The sequence below is a fragment of the Apiospora kogelbergensis genome, assembly GCF_038363985.1.
Source record: "Apiospora kogelbergensis strain CBS 113332 chromosome Unknown utg000005l_segment0_segment0, whole genome shotgun sequence".
NCBI lineage: Eukaryota > Fungi > Ascomycota > Sordariomycetes > Amphisphaeriales > Apiosporaceae > Apiospora > Apiospora kogelbergensis.
This window is the reverse complement of record NW_027117422.1, coordinates 478,746-498,206: the sequence shown is the minus strand read 5'-3', so window position 1 is coordinate 498,206 and position 19,461 is coordinate 478,746. Positions and strand designations below refer to the sequence as shown.

At 51.7% G+C, this 19,461-nt stretch overlaps 4 protein-coding genes across 4 annotated transcripts; 3 read left to right on the top strand and 1 right to left on the bottom strand.

Moving 5' to 3' along the window:
• Nucleotides 1-106: 106 nt before the first annotated feature.
• Nucleotides 107-1,612, top strand: PG998_006741 (uncharacterized protein; the record flags this gene model as incomplete). The annotated part of the gene is made up of 2 exons (XM_066873557.1): nt 107-487; nt 551-1,612. The coding sequence occupies 2 exons, from the start codon at nt 107-109 to the stop codon at nt 1,610-1,612; spliced, it is 1,443 nt and encodes a 480-aa protein (XP_066729502.1).
• Nucleotides 1,613-2,189: 577 nt separating this feature from the next.
• On the top strand, nt 2,190-3,156 carry PG998_006740 (uncharacterized protein; the record flags this gene model as incomplete). Its single annotated transcript, XM_066873556.1, has 2 exons — nt 2,190-2,258; nt 2,296-3,156. 2 exons carry the CDS (start codon nt 2,190-2,192, stop codon nt 3,154-3,156), a joined length of 930 nt encoding a protein of 309 aa, XP_066729501.1.
• A 299-nt stretch (nt 3,157-3,455) lies between these two features.
• PG998_006739 (Efflux pump FUS6) lies at nt 3,456-5,471 on the top strand (the record flags this gene model as incomplete). The annotated part of the gene is made up of 5 exons (XM_066873555.1): nt 3,456-3,614; nt 3,685-3,809; nt 3,868-4,210; nt 4,273-4,666; nt 4,723-5,471. The coding sequence occupies 5 exons, from the start codon at nt 3,456-3,458 to the stop codon at nt 5,469-5,471; spliced, it is 1,770 nt and encodes a 589-aa protein (XP_066729500.1).
• A 6,078-nt stretch (nt 5,472-11,549) lies between these two features.
• On the bottom strand, nt 11,550-18,865 carry PG998_006738 (uncharacterized protein; the record flags this gene model as incomplete). The annotated part of the gene is made up of 5 exons (XM_066873554.1): nt 11,550-11,562; nt 11,742-15,095; nt 15,153-15,327; nt 15,377-15,476; nt 15,530-18,865. 5 exons carry the CDS (start codon nt 18,863-18,865, stop codon nt 11,550-11,552), a joined length of 6,978 nt encoding a protein of 2,325 aa, XP_066729499.1.
• Nucleotides 18,866-19,461: the final 596 nt, after the last annotated feature.

Sequence of the window (19,461 nt, the reverse complement as noted above, 5' to 3'; positions counted from 1 at the left end):
TCCTTCCTCCACGAGCTATAAGTATCCGACACTACAGTTCTAGACCCTTATTGTGACATCCCATTTCCATTTTGCTTCATCATTGTCTCGCTGACATATTTCCGCCATGGGTGTTTATGTAGGGTTTGACATGGTTCCTCGCCTTGGACCTGGCGAAGACGACACTAGAAGCTGGATCCTGTTCATTGCTGCTGTCAAAGAGTATTATAAGAACGATGAGCAGGTGAAGGTGAAAGATCACCATCTTCTCTTTGAAGCCGGAGATGGCCCTGCTCTTCCCCTCTACGGACCACAATTCTTGCGTTTCAGCTCCAAGATTGTTGGCCAAGGTGATGCAAACACTCCCATTCTCGATTACATTCGGAGAGTCCATCTTTTCGCAGTCCATCTTTATGGATCGCGAATCCGTTTCTGGGAGGCAGAAAACGACGCGCACGGCTTTTATGACTGGCGAGATGTCCATGAGTCATCAAGAAACTTCTGTGTGGTGGGAACACCTTCACAATGCAACGGAATACAGGAGAGAAGCTAATTGGCGACCACTCAACAGGGAAATTTAAGAGTGACTGCCTCGCAATTCGCCAATACCAACGACGAGAACAGCGATTATCCAATGAATCGAGGCAATAGTAACCTGTACGAGACGCTCGAGATTCCGGCAAAAGGAAAAGGCCTGGTGGCTCGGTGCAACATCAAACGCGGGACCCGGATCTTGAGCGAGAAACCTCTCTTTGTGGTGCAAAATGTCAAGACCGATACACTCAATATCATTGTTGCCGCCAAACTGAAGCCACTGTCTCGAGAACAGCAGTCGAAGTTCCTATCTCTGCACAACAACTTCCCCGGCAAGCGTGCACTCGCCGGCCTCGTCCACACCAACGCCCTGCCCCGTGGCCCCGACCAGTGCGGCATCTACCCCGAGATATGTCGCATCAACAACAGCTGCCGGCCCAACTGCTACCACTCTTGGAACGAGGCGGTCGGCCAGGAGACCATCCATGCCCTCCGCGACATCTTCGCAGGGGAGGAGCTTACCATCTCCTACCGCCCGGGCAGCTCCTCGAGCGTCCGGCAGCCCGAGCTCAAAGCCGGGTTCGGCTTCGACTGCAAGTGCGAGCTGTGTTCGCTCCTAGCCGCCGAGCTCGCAGCCAGCGACGCGCGCCTCCGCAAGATCGCGTCGCTCGACGAGCAGATCGCCAACCCCGGGGCCATGATTGCCCGGCCCCTCTCCGTCCTCCACGCGTGCCGCGAGTTTCTCCGTGTTGTGCGCGAGGAATACCCGGACAACAACGACGCCGCCGCCGGCAATGAAGGACCCGCGGCGGCTGCGCCACTCATCTCCCGCGTCTACTGCGACGCCATGCAGGTCGCCGCGGCACACGGCGACCAGGCCCGGGCCCGCGTCTTTGCCGAGCGCGGATACCGCGCGCGCCTCGAGTGCGAGGGCGAAGACAGCCCGGACACGCGGCGGGTCAAGCGACTCATGCAGGAGCCGTCGGCTATTCCATCCTTTGGACAATGTGGCATGAAGTGGAAAACGTCCAAGACAGCGCAGCCGGGCAAGGAGGCGATTGGGGAAGAGGGGTTTGAGAAATGGCTGTGGCGTCTGTGAAGAGATGTGTGGGATGGGAGGAGTTGGCTACTATCAGATATCGTTGGAATCTTGTGAGTTTGGTGCTTAGTAGGCCTGGCAGCTGTAAAGAAAAAGGTTTCATCTAAACAGAGCTCGCCATCAGATGTTTTTCCAACCGGAGCAGTCCTTGAAACTGCAGTGTAATTAACATGAAGACGAAGGGCACGTCAGCTGAAGCTGAGTAAGCGGGCGCTAAATCAAGGCATCCAACGGACGAATAATGCATTGAAACACAATTTATCTTCCATCTTCATCCTCCCTATCATATTATCCCACCGAAGAAGAAGAAATGACATTTCCTGGATTACGCGCATCGTGCGACAACTGCCGACACCAAAAGCTAAAATGCCTCCGCGACAACACCCATGAAAAGTGTAGGCGGTGCTTGCGATTAAACAAGGTCTGCAACTATTCGAGACCCGGCAGGTCGGGTAGACCCCGCAGGGAATCGCCTACCTCGTCCACCACGGCGACGCCTGCCTCGACGTCGGCATTGGCGTCCGACGAAGTAATGGAATCGCACGATTCGCACGACGCACTTTCAGCTTCCACGGAAATGGCAGAGCCCATTAATGATTCTGCTCTGGATCTGTTTCCTCCTACTGAGGACATGGCACTGGCCGATGTCAGCCCCCCTGCCAGATCTTGGCTATTTGGCGCAGACTGCCACGGGCCCCGGCTCTACCGGAATCGTAGACCCTAAACAATTCGTGGGGCTTTCGGAAATCAACAACAAGTTACAATCTTGCAACAGCAGGATCCAAGGTTTGGCCACACCTCTCGAACTACACCACTTCAAGCACAACGAGTCTCCTCTGGTTCTCGACAAGAATGTGACTTTGGCCGAGTCACTACTCATTCTGGGCCAGAGCTTCCTCGACAATTTGATTGAACTGAAGGGAGTTGTGGGACGTCGATGCCATTCCGACAACCTCACGTTTCCGTCTAGCAGCACAATCGACTTCGGATTGGATTCAGGATTTATACACTCGGACGGCGATGAGTTACACGGCCTGGATCTTTCGCTCAATAGCCTGTTTCCCCCACAACAGGCGCCCATTGGTCGCTTGGAATCGGCCACGGCACTACTCGTGGTTTCTATCTATGTCCAGTTAGCCAGCATGTTCGACCTCATGTTCTCCGTGGTCATGAGCGAGATGTACGCAGGCGCAGGCAGAGGTGACGCGACCGCGGCGACAGCACATGCACTGCGGCTCGGGGCGTTCGCCAGCAAAGACGGAACGATGCAAGCCTTGGTCTATACGCAGATGGTGATACGATTACTCGCGCAGATTGACCGCCACTTGGGCCTAGCATCGAGCGATCAGTTGCCCAGTCTGGTCCGGGTTAATGAGCCTCTCCTTTCTCCCCGGCATATGGAACTTCTCCAGGCGGAGCTCAATGAAGACCAATGCGTCGGGGGGCAGCGGGAAGCGACAGCGACTCAACCAGTCTATGGATATGGCCAGAAAGTCCTTAGAAGCTTGCGATCAATAGAATGCCGCATTTCAGTGGCTTGTTGAACAGTGTTTGGAAACGATTGCTGACAACAGCTGACCGTAATTGCACTCCATCCAAACCTTCCGATCACACAGCAAAACCATCCGAACCGTGATACCCTCCGATTCGGCGCCGCCATAGAGGGAGACTCTATTATCCTCCGAATGGAATGCCACACAGTCAAAAAGCGATAAAAACAGGAAGAACATTCCTCTCCAAGAAGATTTGGACCATACATAACATCCATCTCTCATTGCATTCGCTCATCACATTGGAGGGTGTCTTAGAATCGGCTCGAACCAATTATCTCCATTCCTCCGACATGGCTACAGCTACCACCAACGCAGAACAGCCCGAACTGAATCAGAGTGTCGTTCCCAGTGACAGCTCAGAGCTGAAACAGACAGAAGAGGATACCAAGAAGTCTAGTGGCCCCAGCTTCGAACGCGGCTTTCGATTTTGGGCCATCATAGCTACCCTTGTCAGCATACCTGCACATAACAAGATCAGATGGCCTAACCGTTACTAATGCTTTTGAACGAGAGCTGCAGTGTGTTGTCAGTCTCTTGAGCGCCTTGGAAAACACGGTCGTGACGACTTCGCTCCCCTACATCATCACTGAGCTCAACCTCGGCGAGAACTACATCTGGGTGACCAATGTCTTCTTCCTCACTAGGTAGGCACTCCTTCTTTCCTCTCGGGTAGCGGGGCTGACCACTTGTATACTCACCCAGCGCCGCGGTTCAACCCCTCTTCGGGCAGATGGCCAACATCTTCGGCCGTCGCTGGGTCACCATGTTGATCGTCGCGCTGTTCACCTTGGGCAGCGGCCTCGCCGGAGGAGCCAGGAACGGCGCCATGCTCATCGCCGGGAGAGCCGTTCAAGGCATGGGAAGCGGTGGCATCAACCTGATTGTCGATGTCATCGTGTCCGACCTTGTCCCCCTGAGAGAGCGCGGAAACTACATGGCGTTTGTGCTCATTGTTTACTTCGTCGGTATGGCTATCGGCCCATATGTCGGGGGCGCTTTTGTCGTGACGACCACGTGGCGCTGGGTTTTCTGGATCAATCTTCCCGTGAGTACCCTTTCTGCTACGCGCTTGTCCCGTGGGCTTCGGCTAATACATGGAGATGGCAGGTTGGAGGCGTTTCCATGGTAATGATATTTCTCTTCCTCCATGTCAAGTACAACAAGGAGATGACGTTCATTCAGAAGCTCCGCCGTGTGGACTACATCGGAAACTCGATCTTGGTCGCCTCTACGGTATCTATTCTTTATGCTTTGACCTACGGAGGAGCCAAAGATCCCTGGAACTCGGGGAAGATCATTGGCCCCCTCGTTGCTGGACTCGTGGGTCTCACATTGTTCATGCTTTACGAGGCGTTCGGGGGCGCCAAGGAGCCTGTTGTTCCGCCTCGTCTCTTCGGCAACCGAACATCGTCGACTGTGTTCGCCGTTACCTTTCTCAACTCGGCCCTTTTGTACTGGATCGTCTTCTTCCTCCCGGTCTATTTCCAAGCTGTGCTAGGATGTAGGTAATGCTTCCTCTCTCAGTACCGCTCACCGCGGCTAACCGCAAAACTGCAGCATCTCCCGCCAGATCTGGCGTTCTACTTCTTCCCGCAATCGTTATCGCTGTGCCAGGTGCCGCCGTCGCAGTTCTTCTTCTCGCCAGATATGGACGGTACAAACCACTCCACCTTATCGGCTTTGCCATCTTCACGCTTGGCGTAGGGCTCTTCGTTCTTTTCGACAAGGACACTCCACTGGCTCAAATCGTTGTCTTCCAAATGATTGCGGCGGGCGGTTCTGGGTTTGTCCTGAACACCCTGCTTCCCGCATGCCAAGCACAGCTCGATGAGAAGGACCAGGCAGCCATTACTGCCACTTGGTCCTTTATCCGTAGCTTTGGCGCCATTTGGGGCGTGGCCATCCCCGCCGCCGTCTTTAACAACCGATTCAACCAACTGGCCCACCGTATTACTGACCCGGCCGCAGCGGCCATCTTCAACCACGGAGATGCGTACCAGTACGCCGTCGCCAACTTCATCAACTCTTTCCCAGAGGGCACGAGGAATGAGGTCATTGGGGTTTATACGGATGCTCTGAAGCAGGTTTGGGAGATCGGCATTGTCTTTTCTGCCGTTTCGTTCTTACTGGTGTTCATCGAGAAGGAGATCAAGCTTCGGACTGAGCTTGACACGGAGTTTGGCATGGAGGGCAATGGGAAATCAGAGGACATGGAAGCTTCTGGCACGAAGGGAGTAGTTGTGTCACCTGAAAAGGGCCCTGGTGCAACCACGCCAGACGCTCGCTCGATCAAGGTCAATGCTTGATCCGGGAAGCACCATTGGTTCTTTGAATGAACACGCGCTCCTTAGAGGTACTGGCGGATCTGTTCTATAAGACCTTAGCTTCTCAAACGGTCAAAGTATCTTCCTCATAGATATCAAGAGGAATCATGATAGAATGGCAACCAGGCTTCGCTTTTCTCTCATGTGTGCTACACCATTTTACCTAGATAACTGATTTAATTCCTAACATAGATAACCGAGCTAATTATATCAGTTGCTATAAAGTACTTGAAATGTTGATATAAATAGATAAAGGGCGTGTTTAATTTTAAAAGATAGCTTATATATATAGTTGATGTGGACGGTATACAGGCCTATGGCCCCTGGGAGATGCATGGTCTGCCAGGTCCTGCGACTGTCAGGCTAAGCGTGCCTCGAGGCACTCGATGCGTCGCTGCGCACCCGTCGCACCGTCCACGCCGAGACCGTCCTGGGCTACGAGATGTGATCTGACCAGGCCGACCTGGGGGCGGGGGAAACGGTGTACTCGCGACCCGCGAGCGTGACAAATGACAAAGTTGGTGGCAACGGTCGCGTAGGCCCGTCGAATACAGGGCCTCTTGGACCGTGGTCTGATCCACCCTCATCCGACCCAAGAGGTCCAGGGAGCAGGGGATGGTGCGCTCAAGGGTCTTCAGACATTGAAGTTGGGCCAAGCCCGAGGTAAGAAATTGGTTATAAGACTAAGCGAGACGATCCTTGAATAGCTATACTTTTTTTATGGCGGGCTTCCTGAACTTGCATAGCCCCCGCGGTCGTAGCCGCGTTCGACTGGATACGGTCTTCAGATTCTATGAGGTCTGCTGTCACTCATCTCGACTTGTCGTACAGATGCTCGGTGATGACAGTACCAATAGATTTACTCACTCTGTCACGCCTATAGGCATAGGCACCTCCTTTCCGGTAATGGTTGTCCAGGACGGCTTGTTGTTGATCTTGGCTATCAACGTCCTGCTATGATCGGAATCACAGCTCGTTTCTCATAGCACTCTTAGGTATACCCTGCTAACGTTAGCGTGCTTGAACTACCAATGATCGATGGTTGTGTAGGCTTACTTCCTTGAAGAGGCCTTGATGTCAGCTAGTGGTGACGGCAAATGTTTCCTCCCCCTTCACTACCTCAACCGACACCCATGTCTGAAATCATTGACAAGTTCCTGGACGCCTTTAGCGTTCAGTACAACACCAAGTAGGGCATTGAAGAGATGGAAACGCCTATCGCAGAGCGAGACCTGGCGAAAGTTCAGGAACTCTGCGCTGTATGCGCCAAAGGGCTGCGCCTGTTAGACATGCACTTGCCCAACGAGCTTGTCAGTGGCGAGTCTAACGGATACAGTAATAACAAGTTTTGCCTCAACCAAGAGTACACCAACGTAAAAAGTGTAGCAAACTCAAATTGTTTTGGTAAAAAGGCTGTGAGAAATTTGAAGAACCACGTTGACATTAGAGTAGTGGCAAGGAAACCCAGCAAAAATGGTGTCCAAACAGCCCAAAGGCCGACTGTGCCAAAAGGAAAAGCAGAATGTACGGTCAATCTCTCATGAATTGATGCAGTTGAAGCTAGTCTAGGATTTACTCGAAAAAGACGAACAAAAAGATGGGAGAACCATGGTTTATTACTATCGAAACTAGTGGTTGCCGGCCACCAAATGACCGTTCCGCACGGTCCACCGCCAACAAGCTGCAGAAAATTGGTTCTATGTGTCTCTCATTGGGTAAAAAGATGAAGTAGTCTAGGTCATCATCACCAGAAAGCTAACAAACTGAAGGCAGAAGTCCACCCAGAAATGCCACCTAGTGGTTAAGTGGGTCCTTTCTAACTTGCCCAGATACTCGAAGACGACGTTGACACCGTTGGCGCCCTGGTCCGTGGCGCCCAGAGAATCGTCTCTGTGGCGGCGGAGGCGGAGACGGTGGCGGGGATGCAGGATGGCCACTCCTCCCAGACCTCGATTTCCTCGAATGGTACAGCTCCAGGATGGTGCAGACTTGGTTCCGACGTTTTCCGAAGAGAGGACTTCACTAGCACTCAGTGGTTAGTTTCATATATATATATAAAATTGCCCAATCGGTATCGACAGCGATGGCTACCTACACCGTGAACAATTTGATTTTTGAGGTCTTCTTGTGCCTTCTTGGCGTCTTAGAAGGTGGGGATGAGTTTCCTCAAAGTCGGAAAATGTTGGATTTCAATGCCAGCCGAGGTCAACAAGTCCGATGTCGTTATCCGTTGCACTTGCCGGCACCTTGGTCAAGTGGACGCCGCGTCCACGGCCAAAGCTGGAGCAAGGCTTTCTCATCTGGCGGAATAGAGCAGGCTTGGCCTGGAAGTTCTCGACCTGTCGACATGTATGTCAGCTGGAATTTAATTAATTCGAAAGTTTCAACTGGCATATACCTTCATGTTGGATGACACTTTCTGTGATGGCGCTGTTGAAAATAGATGGGTGACTGATGGGCGTTGCATTGGGGATCTTTGACTTGTGGTGAGTTGGAAGGTGTAGAGGGTAGTCTGAAATTTGGTAGTTGCTTTGTTCGTTCTTTCTCTTCCGGTTCGGGGTCGAGCTGTACTTATCAGTTGTTGGGTGAACTGAAATGGAGGTAGCCATCGGCTCACTCCAAAACATAAGTACCACTTGAAAATCCCCAAATTCCCCATCTACTTCCGAATGTTAGTTGAGGTTCAAATTGTTCTACCTACGTACTCGACTCGCACTCGCACTCGCACTCGCACTCTTTCTTCCCTTATACCAAACATTGGAAAACCACCACACCCGGACTTTTAGCATCCGACTATAGCAAGATGGCTGACCACAGCATACGCCCTTATGACCCCCGACGGCAAACACCACGTCTATGTGGACCTTTAGCTGGGAACGCTCTTTGGTGATGAACTTGGAATAGCAGCGTCGAGCCTTTGGCATGTGCAGCTTCCACCCCCTTTCCGTTACATCGTGCTAATATCTTAGAAGCCAGCCTTGCAAGAAGATCAAGGAGAAGGGCATCGATCGACACAATCTTATCGAACAGTTCAGTCCAGCCGAGTCTATTCGATGAGTATATCTTTGAGTGGGAGTTCCAAAGCCATTGATTATAATGGCTTATATTAGCTTGCGCAAATTTGAGGAGTTAACTGTTTTATAAGGGAGCAATCCTCCAGGCCTCCGACGGTCTCGAGCAAACCAGCATCGTATCTTTATGTTCATGCTCCCACAAAGATCAATGATACATCGGGAAGACACGAGTCTAAAGTAGGCACCTGCTGCTCTATCCCGACAAGGGAAGCGTCATCGAATACCAACAACATCACCATCAAGCGCATGTAGTTCAAAGACTCTTTCAAAATCCAAGCGCTGTTCGCTATTAACCCTATTGAATTACGCTACACATACAATATTCCAACCCCCTCCAAAACCCGTATCTCCCCCAGCAGCCACGACAAGCTCAGTCATCCTCCTGATACTTGTCCTGGTCGTCATACTCGATCTCCTCATGCACCTCATCGTCGAGCAACTCCGCCTCGGCGTCGTAGTTGCCCACATCCATCTGCTCTTCGTGTCCCGCAGGGCCCTCCGGACCGGCGGGCGCGACGACAGGCACGGGCGCGAACAGCGACTGCGCCACGCCGGCGCCCTCCCGCGCCCGCTGGAAGAAGGGCAGGTCGGCGTGCAGCGGCTTGCCGCTGGCGATGAAGCCCATGGGGCTGTAGGCGATGTCTTGGCCGCGTCGGCGGATCGAAAGCCACTCGCGCGTGAAGGTGAAGGGCTTGGTGGTGAACCCGCTCGGGTCTTGCTCCTTGTGGCCGTTGCGGTTGGTTTTGGCTGCGACAGTTCCGTCGAGAGCTGGGATCGATGCTTCGGTGGAGCTATCGGCGGCAGACGTCGTCTCCTGCTCATTCGGGGAGTCAAGCTCCTCCGTGATGGCCATGCTTTCGTCAATCCCCAGCACATTGCAAACGGCTGGATACTCGTGCCAGTCAAAGTAAAGCCTGCCAGCAAATAGACCCAGCTCCACCACCAGTTGCGGGGGCGCTTGCCAGAGCTCGGGAAGCGATGGGATGCTGAAGAACTTGAGCGAGTTGAAGCAAGCCATACGTCGAGTGACCGGGGCAGCATAAGTTAGCAGGTAGGTAGGGTACTCCGCGCCCATCAGCATAGGTATAAGCTCCTCGGCCTCTTCGGGCGCGACCACGACAGCTGTGGGAGGCGACGGCGAGTAGAGAACCCACTGGACGGGTCTCATGAACTGGTCGACATAGGACTCAATGATAACCTTGACCGTTTTCTCGAATTCTCCAGACAGGTACAGTGGAAAGCCGACATGGTCTCGACGCAATCGGTACTTCCGTCCAAGCCCAGTTCGAGAGAGGGCGCGGAACATGGGCACAAACCAATCAGAGGCTCCCGGGAAACGACCTGTTCGGGCGAAGGTGTCCAAGTCCCGATGGAGTCCCGGAAACTTGTGAGGATCGTGCGGCGGTGGTCGCTTCACCTGGCGGACGAGCTCGATCTCATACTCAGTTTCTCTCTCCTGCTCGACCTCCTGCAAAGCAGAAGCGTGCACAGCAGCACCCGTATCTTGGAAGTCTTTCCGGCGGGCTTCCAACTCTCTACCGTACGATGCGAGGCGAGAATCTCCTCGGATCTCTGCTGCCGACAATTTGCCCTTCTTCTGCGGCCCATACAGGTGCTGCAGCGTTTGGCGCTCATTCTGCTTGATGGCAGCCACATACGCATTTCGTTGATCCTCATCACCCATGAAACGGGGAAACTCCACCTCTGCCTGTTTTCGACGGCAGTAGTCTGTTCCCTGAGCATAGTACAGTGGTTGTAACTGTTCTATGCCATCACAAGTGTTCCTCATAAGCCACTCTAGCACATCGGGAGAGGTGATCCACTCGTTGTCCTTCTTTCTGCATACATCGCGGATGCTGCGATCGACCTCTGGCGGGGCGTAAAACGTCACAAGCTGAGTTGTACCAAGCTGGCGTAGTCTCATGGCAGCTTGGACCGTTTTGTCTTTGGTTTGTGAAAGACCAAGAGTGACAGCGCCGCGAGCGTGGGGGCCAAACTTGAGATCTGTGCCACGAGTATGAACTTCGTCCAAGTAAACAAGCACGTCATCGAGGTTTTCGGCGTATGGTGTTGCAAGTAGTGGCGTCTTGGCGCCCTGCTTCGAGACGATCATTGGCCTGTCGCCTTCAAAGTATAAGGCGGCGCTTGCGACACCGTCAACCCTCAACCATGTGGTTGCCAAAGTGTAGTTGTCCATTTCGAGGATGCTGGCACCAGCATCGATAAGAATCCGGTATCCATGCTTGCTCAGCATCCGCAGGAACTCGACTTCTTGCAGGCGATTTCCATTCCAATCTGCGATTGGGTAGTACTTCCTCGACCTTGGCTGCAAAAGGTAGGTAAGAACTTCCGCGTTGGTGTGAGAAAGCGGTACCAGATCCTCCTGTTTGATGTTCAGCGGGAGAAGCTTCTTGTTGTCGTTTGTTCCTGAGAATCCAGTCGTGCCCTTGAACCGGACATCTTTTCCTACGCCAGATCGGGATGCTGCGAGTGGAAGATCCCATCCATTGCTCTGGATCTTGACCTTGAACTGTTTGGCATGTCGGGGGAATACAAAACTATTAAGATAACCAGAAGATCAGTACCATTAACGAAAGGGGAACCGAAAAGAGAAAGAACACGAACCTATTCAGGTAGTAGTCTATGACGGCAACACGGTAGCGCACGCACGACCAGATCTGTGCAAGCTGTTGAGGGTCGTCGACATTGAGGCTCTGCCAATCGCGTAGATATTCTGGCAAAGTTTCATCAACCCATCTCTCGTACAGGCTGGCGGGGTCGTCAGACTTCAGAACTTGCTCGATGGCCTCGCGGGTTTGGGCCTGGGTGAGTCCGCCGTGGTAAAAGGACAAACATGTGACTGTGAGAGAGATCAAAATGTCAGTAAAGGTAAGCTGGAGCCAGCATGGGCAATTGAATGAAATATCAGGTTTCAATGAACAACTTACGTAGTATCGCGACATCACAATGGCCGTACTCCGATTGCTCACTTGGTACACCTTTAGCAAGATATGGAACTGCAATGGGATCTCTTGCTGGGTAGAGTCCATATTCAACGTTCCATCGCTTTCTTAGCGTCGAGATCAGTATTCGTTGGCAAAGTAATCCTCTGAGAAGGTAGACGGTTTGCCGGATATGAATTTGATCGGGACAAAGTTTATTGATGCGGTCGATTGACTTTGGTCGCATCTTGCCGCCTGAGAGGAATTCTCTGATTGCAAGTCTGTCCTCCGGCGCGAGTGACTCCACAGGCAAGATACTCATGATTCCTTGTAGAATATCGTTGCGTAAGCGAGAAACAAGCTCTTCCTCAATATCCGATCGTAGCAGGTAGATTCGCAGAGGAAAGCCACCTTCCGGCCGTCTGACGACTTGCACGGAATGATGGAAGGTCTTGGCGAGATTATAGAGGTGCATGTCCACCAGAGCAAGAACAGCTTCTATCACCAACCACCGTGTTGGATGGCCGTCAACTGAACAAAGGCTGCCAGATGGATAGATCAGCTGTGTCCTCACTGCGAGGATATGGTCGCTCTCATCCATGATATCTCGTGACGTTGAATTCAGCCATTCTTGTGTTCTCAGCATGAGATTCGCCTCTGGAACCCGCTGGTCCAGCAACCGTTGCTGCCCGCTCAACATGAATGAGAGATTGTGTTCAGGGACGCACAGCATTATACCACTCTGCCGTTGTATTTCGCGATGCAGGGAGCGGTAAAGCTTGATCACATCTTCTTTCGTCGAGGTTCGACGAGAAAATGGAATATGGCGGACTTGTCGACCAAGAAGACCGCCAACACTGGTCGACAGAAGCTGGGCGGTTTGTTGGAGGAGAGCCTTAGGTACAATAACTCTCACCAAATTCTTCGTATCAGCAAGCATTGTCGCAACCATGGGAATCACACAGGATGTCTTTCCTTGGCCCATGTTCATTTGCAAAACGCTGTTCCCATCCTTTGGGGTAGCAATTGCTCGAGCAACATCGACTTGTGTCTCTCGAATCAAGATCTCTGACTCGATCTCGAGTAGAAGCCAGTCGGGGTACTCGAAAGGGGACCAATTCGTATGGCCAAAGTTCCTGGACTCTTCTTGTATACGAGAGAATTGATTGGCTCGGCCATATTTCTCGATACGTTTGCCTCGTTGTAGAGCAGTTATCGCAAGTCCTATATTGACAATGGATTCTTTCATCCCAATGCCGAATGGCACACCGGCTTGTGAGCGCAACTGCTCGAGCAGAGTGGTGAGCGTCACAATCGGCCAAAGTCGGCCGGCTGTAAGCCATTGGATCTGATCTGCATTTATTGAGCAGTTAGGCTGGCGTAGCATAAGGTCGATGGCGTGGAATCGCTGGCTGATGCAGTCTCTTATGTCAATCATTCCCGGTAGTGCTTGGATGTCCATAGTGGCGTCTGTGTCTCTGTGAGATCTCAAGGCCTTGACGCTACCTCGTAGGTCGTTTGCATAAGCTCTCGAGATGGCTGAGTCGGGGTCATCGATGCGTTGAACAATTTGCTCCAATTCCTTGTTGATAGTTGGATGTCGCTCCATAACAGGCCAACTGTGTTTGTTACTCTTTTTCGCGGAGCACAAGACAGATTGGATGATATTATCAGCATGGACAGATGGACCAAATGCAGCTGTTTTCATCAGATCTTTGTCGAGTCGTGGCATGGCGTATCGCCCCGGCGGTCTAATGACCACGTCATCATTTACCACAAAGCATCGTCTCGACACGGCGATGTCGGCAAATCTCACGCCCAGCAGACTCTGTACAATCTCTAGATGCTCGACGAAAAGATGGTTGTCGTGTAACCTTTGCCATTCGGGGAGAACTGTCTTCAGAGCGGGCTCTACGTCTAACAGAGTCAACTCCTTGAGCCCTTCGAGCGTGGGTGCTTGACATGGCCATTGTCGTAGAAGGTGCTCGGCAAATGTTGTGCATTCTTGGTCCGTCTTCGCCTCGTGGGCAAGTCGAGCTCGGAAAAGCTTTTTCTTTTCCTTTGCGGGTTGGAGGTTCATCAAAGGTAGATCTTCTGGGCCAGGCGCACGAAACGACTCAATCAATTTCAACAGGCTTCCAACTGTGGGAGTCTGTCCGGGGCGCAGGTTCTGGTATTCCAAAGCACATGGGTAGTCGAGACATTGTATCTCTTCGTACAGATAAAAGGCAGCGATTGTGCGCAACAGCGCCATAGGTGCGTTGAATCTGAAAGAGAGTGTTGCCAACAGAAACATAACTTCATATTCGCTTGCTGATTGTCGAACATGGTTGACCAATGGCCCCCACAGCCGGCAGACATCGATTTCGAGGCGTTCAATAAGCGTCAGCTGCTCGGACACCTCCGAATAGCCCTGTATAGAAGCGCATTGTGCCAAGGCCTCGGGAAGGTTTCGCACAGTAGCCATCGTAGGACGTCTTGCCCTGACCAAGTCCACTATCCCATAGACGTTATTGTGCTTGACGCTAGTATCACTTGGGGTATCGCGGGACTTATATCTCAGATCCTCTGCTTCTTCGAGTTGGGGCAGAGACTCGATCGATCGATGATGAAGCTGTCGGCGAAATAGAGAACGCTTTGCTAAGTCAGGATCGTTGGAGCCTGGTTCGGGCAGATCCATGTTATTGATGGACCCAAAGACTGCCAGGTTCGCTGACTTTTGGATTATAGCCTCAACAAGTGGTCGGAAAGCTTCATGTTGATTTGAGACTGGATGTCGTGCGTCCCAATGCTCACGTTTCATCGACCTTCTATCTTCGGGGTACCACTCGCGCCTTGGCGATAATTTCGCTAGTGATTGTAGAATAGAAAGGGGCTTCATTCCAAGTGGAGTCCAAGGTTGACTGATACCCGAGGCCAGGAGATTCAGCGCCTCTTCTGTGCCGGTTCTGCCTGTGAGGGGGTCCGGTTGAAAGCCACAGGAGGTGAATGCGTGGATTTCGGCTTTTTTGTATACCATGATTGGCTCGCAAGCGCAATCAAGACGGCCCAACGTGTCGTTAATGTTGTACTTCAGATAAAGCCAGGTGGGTGTGCTGGGTGGTTTCACAAATACTTGAACATGGCATCCGCGGTTCAAGACCTCCAGATCTCCCAATGGTATGAGAATCGATCTTTGGGCCGGGTCTTGAGTGTCTCTGCAGACAAGCTTGCTGTCAAAGCCGTACCAGGTTCCTGCATCCTGGTTGGTATCAATCTCGATTCGAAGTTGTCGAGATTGAAATCTTAGGGCCTTGTTGACGTAGAATCTCATATTCATTCGTTTCAGGTCGACTGTTAGAGGATGGGCTTCGGGTTGGTAAACAGTGAGGAACCTTCGCTGCTCGAACATATAAAAAATACGAGTAACTCGACCAAATAGATCAGAGTATGGATCTACCAAAGTCTCCTTGGTGGGTTGATTGAATCTTCCAGTTGCTGGGATCATCCGGCTGCAGGTCCAGTCTTTCATATCAAGGACCCAGTTGCGATCTTCGTGGGACCATGGACTGGTATGTGGTCGCATTTCCATCTTGCCAGTGTTTACGTTTCTAACATGGGTTAATCGACCGAGAAGACGCTTGGATTATCTGGGAGGGAGGACTTACAACCAGTGGATACAGTCATCCAACAGTGACGATGGAAGGTCAAAGCTAGTACCATGCTGAAAGACCTCAGGTGGGATGTATTGCAAGACCACCTTTTGCTTGGTGATTCGAATGATGGTTTCCCGGCCATGGTAACCTATGTGAGTCTGCCAGCCGTTGACTTGGACGCATAGTGCTGGGGGAGGATTAGTTCGTTAGATCGCGAAATGGCAAATGTCACTTACTGTGCGACATCCCCGGCTCATTGGATGGAAACTTCATAAGGCTTTGATTTCCAAACAGATAGTTTAGAATCGTTGAGCTTTTCTCGTCGATGGATAATCTCTAAAACAGGTGTTAGTTTGTGACACAACCGCAAAAGTACAATTGTAGCTTACCCCCAATGGCAGGCCTTCAACCAACAAAGATCCGTGGACCAAGTTGTATTCGACCGTCTGTACACTTTCCCTATTCAGGTGTATATTTCGGAGGATTAGCGTAACACGTTCTTTATCTTCGATGGAGAACACAATGATCTCTTTGGTTTCCGATGCGGGCCAAGTGGTGTGGAGGGATTGAAGCAGAGCTTTTCCCTTGTCCGAATCAAGTAGATCTCGCAATTGATCTCGGATACCATACATGAGTCTTAAGTCCCTGATCAAGTGACCCCGAACCAGTCTAGGGAGCTCCTGAACCTTCTCTGGCATGTTGTCATGAAGGACAATACAAGCTTCAAGAAAGGCTGTCACTACAAGCTCCGGCGGCTGCTCGACCTCGAGCAGCTTTGAACAGGCGCGTTTGCAGAGCAGGGCGGCCAACAGGAGGTAAAATTGACAATTCTTGGCTGATTTGGAGTCCGATGCCTGCAGTGTCTCTGTCCTCAATTTCCGAATCCATAGTATTGTGACCTCTCGTATTCTGTCAAGGATGACAAGGGATCTCCTCGTTTGTTCCACGAGATAGAACGAGGAGCCGGACAGACTGTGCGTCAGGGTAATCAAGCGTAGCGCGATTGTCAAGATTATTTCCATCACATTCGTTTCTCTCCAGTTCGATGCGATGGATTCTAGCTTCAGCTGTAGCTGGGTCAAAAGACCATCGCAAAACGAGGAGTCGGAGAAAATGGAATGCAGAGTGCCATGAGGCCAACAGTCGTTGGTTTCATTCCCGCATGGGCCCAGTTGTGAAGTGATATGGCCGACTAACAATACGGCTGACTCGGTCGAAAAGTTGAGATTGGATGACGCCAGCTCCGTCAAGAGCGTAACCCATCTTCTAGCCTTTCCGGACATCAAGGACTGGAAGGCCATGTACTCATGTACGTTGATCCCCGGCGGACAGGAGGACTGACTGGCTACGATCTCGTAAGATGTTGGGCCTCCCCTGTCAGCTTCAAAGCTCGGCAATGACAAGAGTGAAGCGTATTGAGATTCTTTTGGGACGGCCAGGCGACAATGGTGTGCAAAACTCGGTTTCGGTCGCATTCGTCCCGGCCAGCATTTTGTAGTGGAGTCGTAATAGGCATATGACAACGCATTTGGTTGAAATATCTGGCTTTGGTCTACTGGGAATCTCTGGTTCGCGAAGTGCGTGTTGAGGAAGGATTTCGATGTTGATGCAAGCGACAAACTCCCAGTCGAGGTGCTAATATGGTCCTTAAGTTCGCTATAATCCGTAAGTTGCTTTCTGGGATCGACACCTGTCTCCAGACGTTCGACGCCCAATTTAGCTGCGATGAACCAAGTTGTATCTCTGTATGCCACAAAGGTTTCGGGACAACCAAGTTCAAAGACCACGACCTTCTTCATCACTTCCCCTGACGGCAGTGGCTCTTCGAATGCGCGGATTCTTAGACGCATTCTCTCTCGGGTCTTATAGCACTTGAAGCAATGGCGATTGTGTATCGTCTGATTACCATAATCGTCATGGACGCAGACACAAGACGTCTCGTCAATCTCCCGAGATAAACTGTGGTATGTCTCGGTTTTCTCAGCCCACTCTTCGGACTTCTCTTGGCGCTTCACGTCGGCTTCAGACTCAATGTCAAACATCAAATCGTGTAGTTCAGGCGATTCGTCGTAGTATCTTTCAGCAAAACAACCCTTGACTGGATCATCGAAAATCGTCATATGGCTGCTGCTCATCTTAAACCGTTGCTGAAGATAAAGCTCGATTCTCCGCGCGCGTCGCATGTCGTCGGCCATAGGAAGATGAAGAACTTCGAGCATACGAGAGGGAAAGATAGGACGGTAGTCTCTCAACAACGGATACTCGAGGCAAGCTGCCTTATCCAGCTCCATCCATGCTTGCATTACACTCAGCAGCATCAGGGATTTCTGTTCCGTATTGTCGTCGTAAAGCCCGCAAGCCTTTTCTATATGATCCTTGATGAGCACGAATAGATCAAAAATGCCATGTGTGTGGCTCAACCGTTTCTCGCTCTGAAAGAGAGGAAAGTGGTGCTTAGCCATAGACTCTATGGGCTTGCGCGACGCATCAGCTTTGTGTGAACCTTGCTGTGGAGTCGTATTTGTGATTGGAAGTTTGCCACACGCTTGCTGTAGGTGTTCCCGGCTGCAATACATGCGCATTACAAGATCTTGGGAGGGGTTGGCCCTCCGAGGAACCGGCAGAATCCGCTTGACCCAGTCGCCCTTATCTTTGTGCCAGACGAGGCCAATTCGGCGCGTTGCTGCTTGGGTCGTGTTGAGAATCCGCGCCGACACATCTCTCAGAGTCGAGTGCGTCCGTCCTTGAACATCTGGCGGAGCTCTTGCCATGTCGCCCTCCAATTTGAACATGCGCCGGCAAATCTTGGTGACAAGGAATGACTGGCTCTCGTAGCTCACTGCATCACTACACTCTTCAAGGACGTATTCCGTCAGAGTTGCGATCAGGAGCTTATAGTGCAATCTTCCAAGTTCGTCACCAAGGGCCATGGACAGATATCGTGCCAAGGCCACTTTCAAGACCAGCAGATACGGCAGTCGACGGAAGGGTATTTCGGTGTTGTGCCAGCAGACATCATCACGAACTCGTTTTCGCAGAGGCTTGGGTGCTATCCGGGTTCCATTGGCCTCCAGGATAGCGGCAAGAAGGGAGGTGATGACGGACGGGTCACGGGTTTCGCGGTTTTCCCATACTGCTGCTCCTGCCTTGGTTGCGAATTCGAAATTTTTGGTGGACTCCATTGAAGCTTGCTCAAGGAAAAGGCAGATTTGATCAAGAAAGGCCTCGTTCGCTAGAAGGGACTTGGGCACTTGAACAGCAATGCCGGGAAAATCCCATTGAAGCGCGCCTATGGACGCGAGCACATCCTCTCGTTTGGCCGATGCTTCGAACATCTCAAAGACAACAGATTGCTCATCGGACTTGCGGATCATGATAGCAGCATTCTGAGCTGCGACGTGAAGGATGAGGAACTGCCCATCCCCTGTGGCAAATTGAAAAAGCTGCGAGTGAAGCCGAGATCGCTCGAGTCGCCCAGCCGGATTGGTGACTTTGGTTGCCGTCTGCAAGGTGTGGTGGATACTATCCCAGATAGCACGTATAGACTCATCCCGCTCTGTGGCCTGCATTCGGCGTGTTGAAATAATCAGACGATCCATGACAGCAGCCTCGAGCCGTGGGATGTTGGGATCTTCTTCTTGCGGCAGCTGGATGGGGAAGGCCACATGGTTGAACAGTGACCTGAAAAGTCGCAATTGCGAGCTTTTCGCCTTGTCCCTGTCCATTGTGACTAGACAGAAGGAGGTTTACTTCCAGAAATCAGGCAGAACAAAAATGAGACGACATAAACATGAGGGAGTATGGAAGATGGGAAGATGGGAAGAAGAGAAGGTGGGTGAAGGTGGTCAACGGTGTAACTGCGATATCAACACAGTACAAACGAAATCGGTGAGGTTTTCGGCATAGGAAGCGCTAGGCCTCGTCGGCGTCGAACCGGTGTCATGCAGCTACCCGCCTGCGTCCGTGGTGTGAGAGAGATGGCTTGATCAAATGAACAATATGAAATAATCGATGTGTCTGATGATGAGCAAGCAGACTGTTCAGCAGGATGTGATGAAGATGGAACAGGATGCAACTTCATAGGTGGATCCCAATCCTTATCTCAATACTAGAGACAAGCACAGGCCAGTTGGTGGGGAGTACGGAGTAATTAGGTATGTGCACCACCAAGCACCCCCGGGCTTGGTCCACTGGTCGCCGTCAACCTTCAACCTTTCAGCCACCAAACGGCGGGGTCAACGAATAGCCACGGCAAGCCGCTGCCTTAGTTGTTTCATGTCGATTGGAACAAGTGTTTGCTCGGCAAAGTAGGAACTGTCAT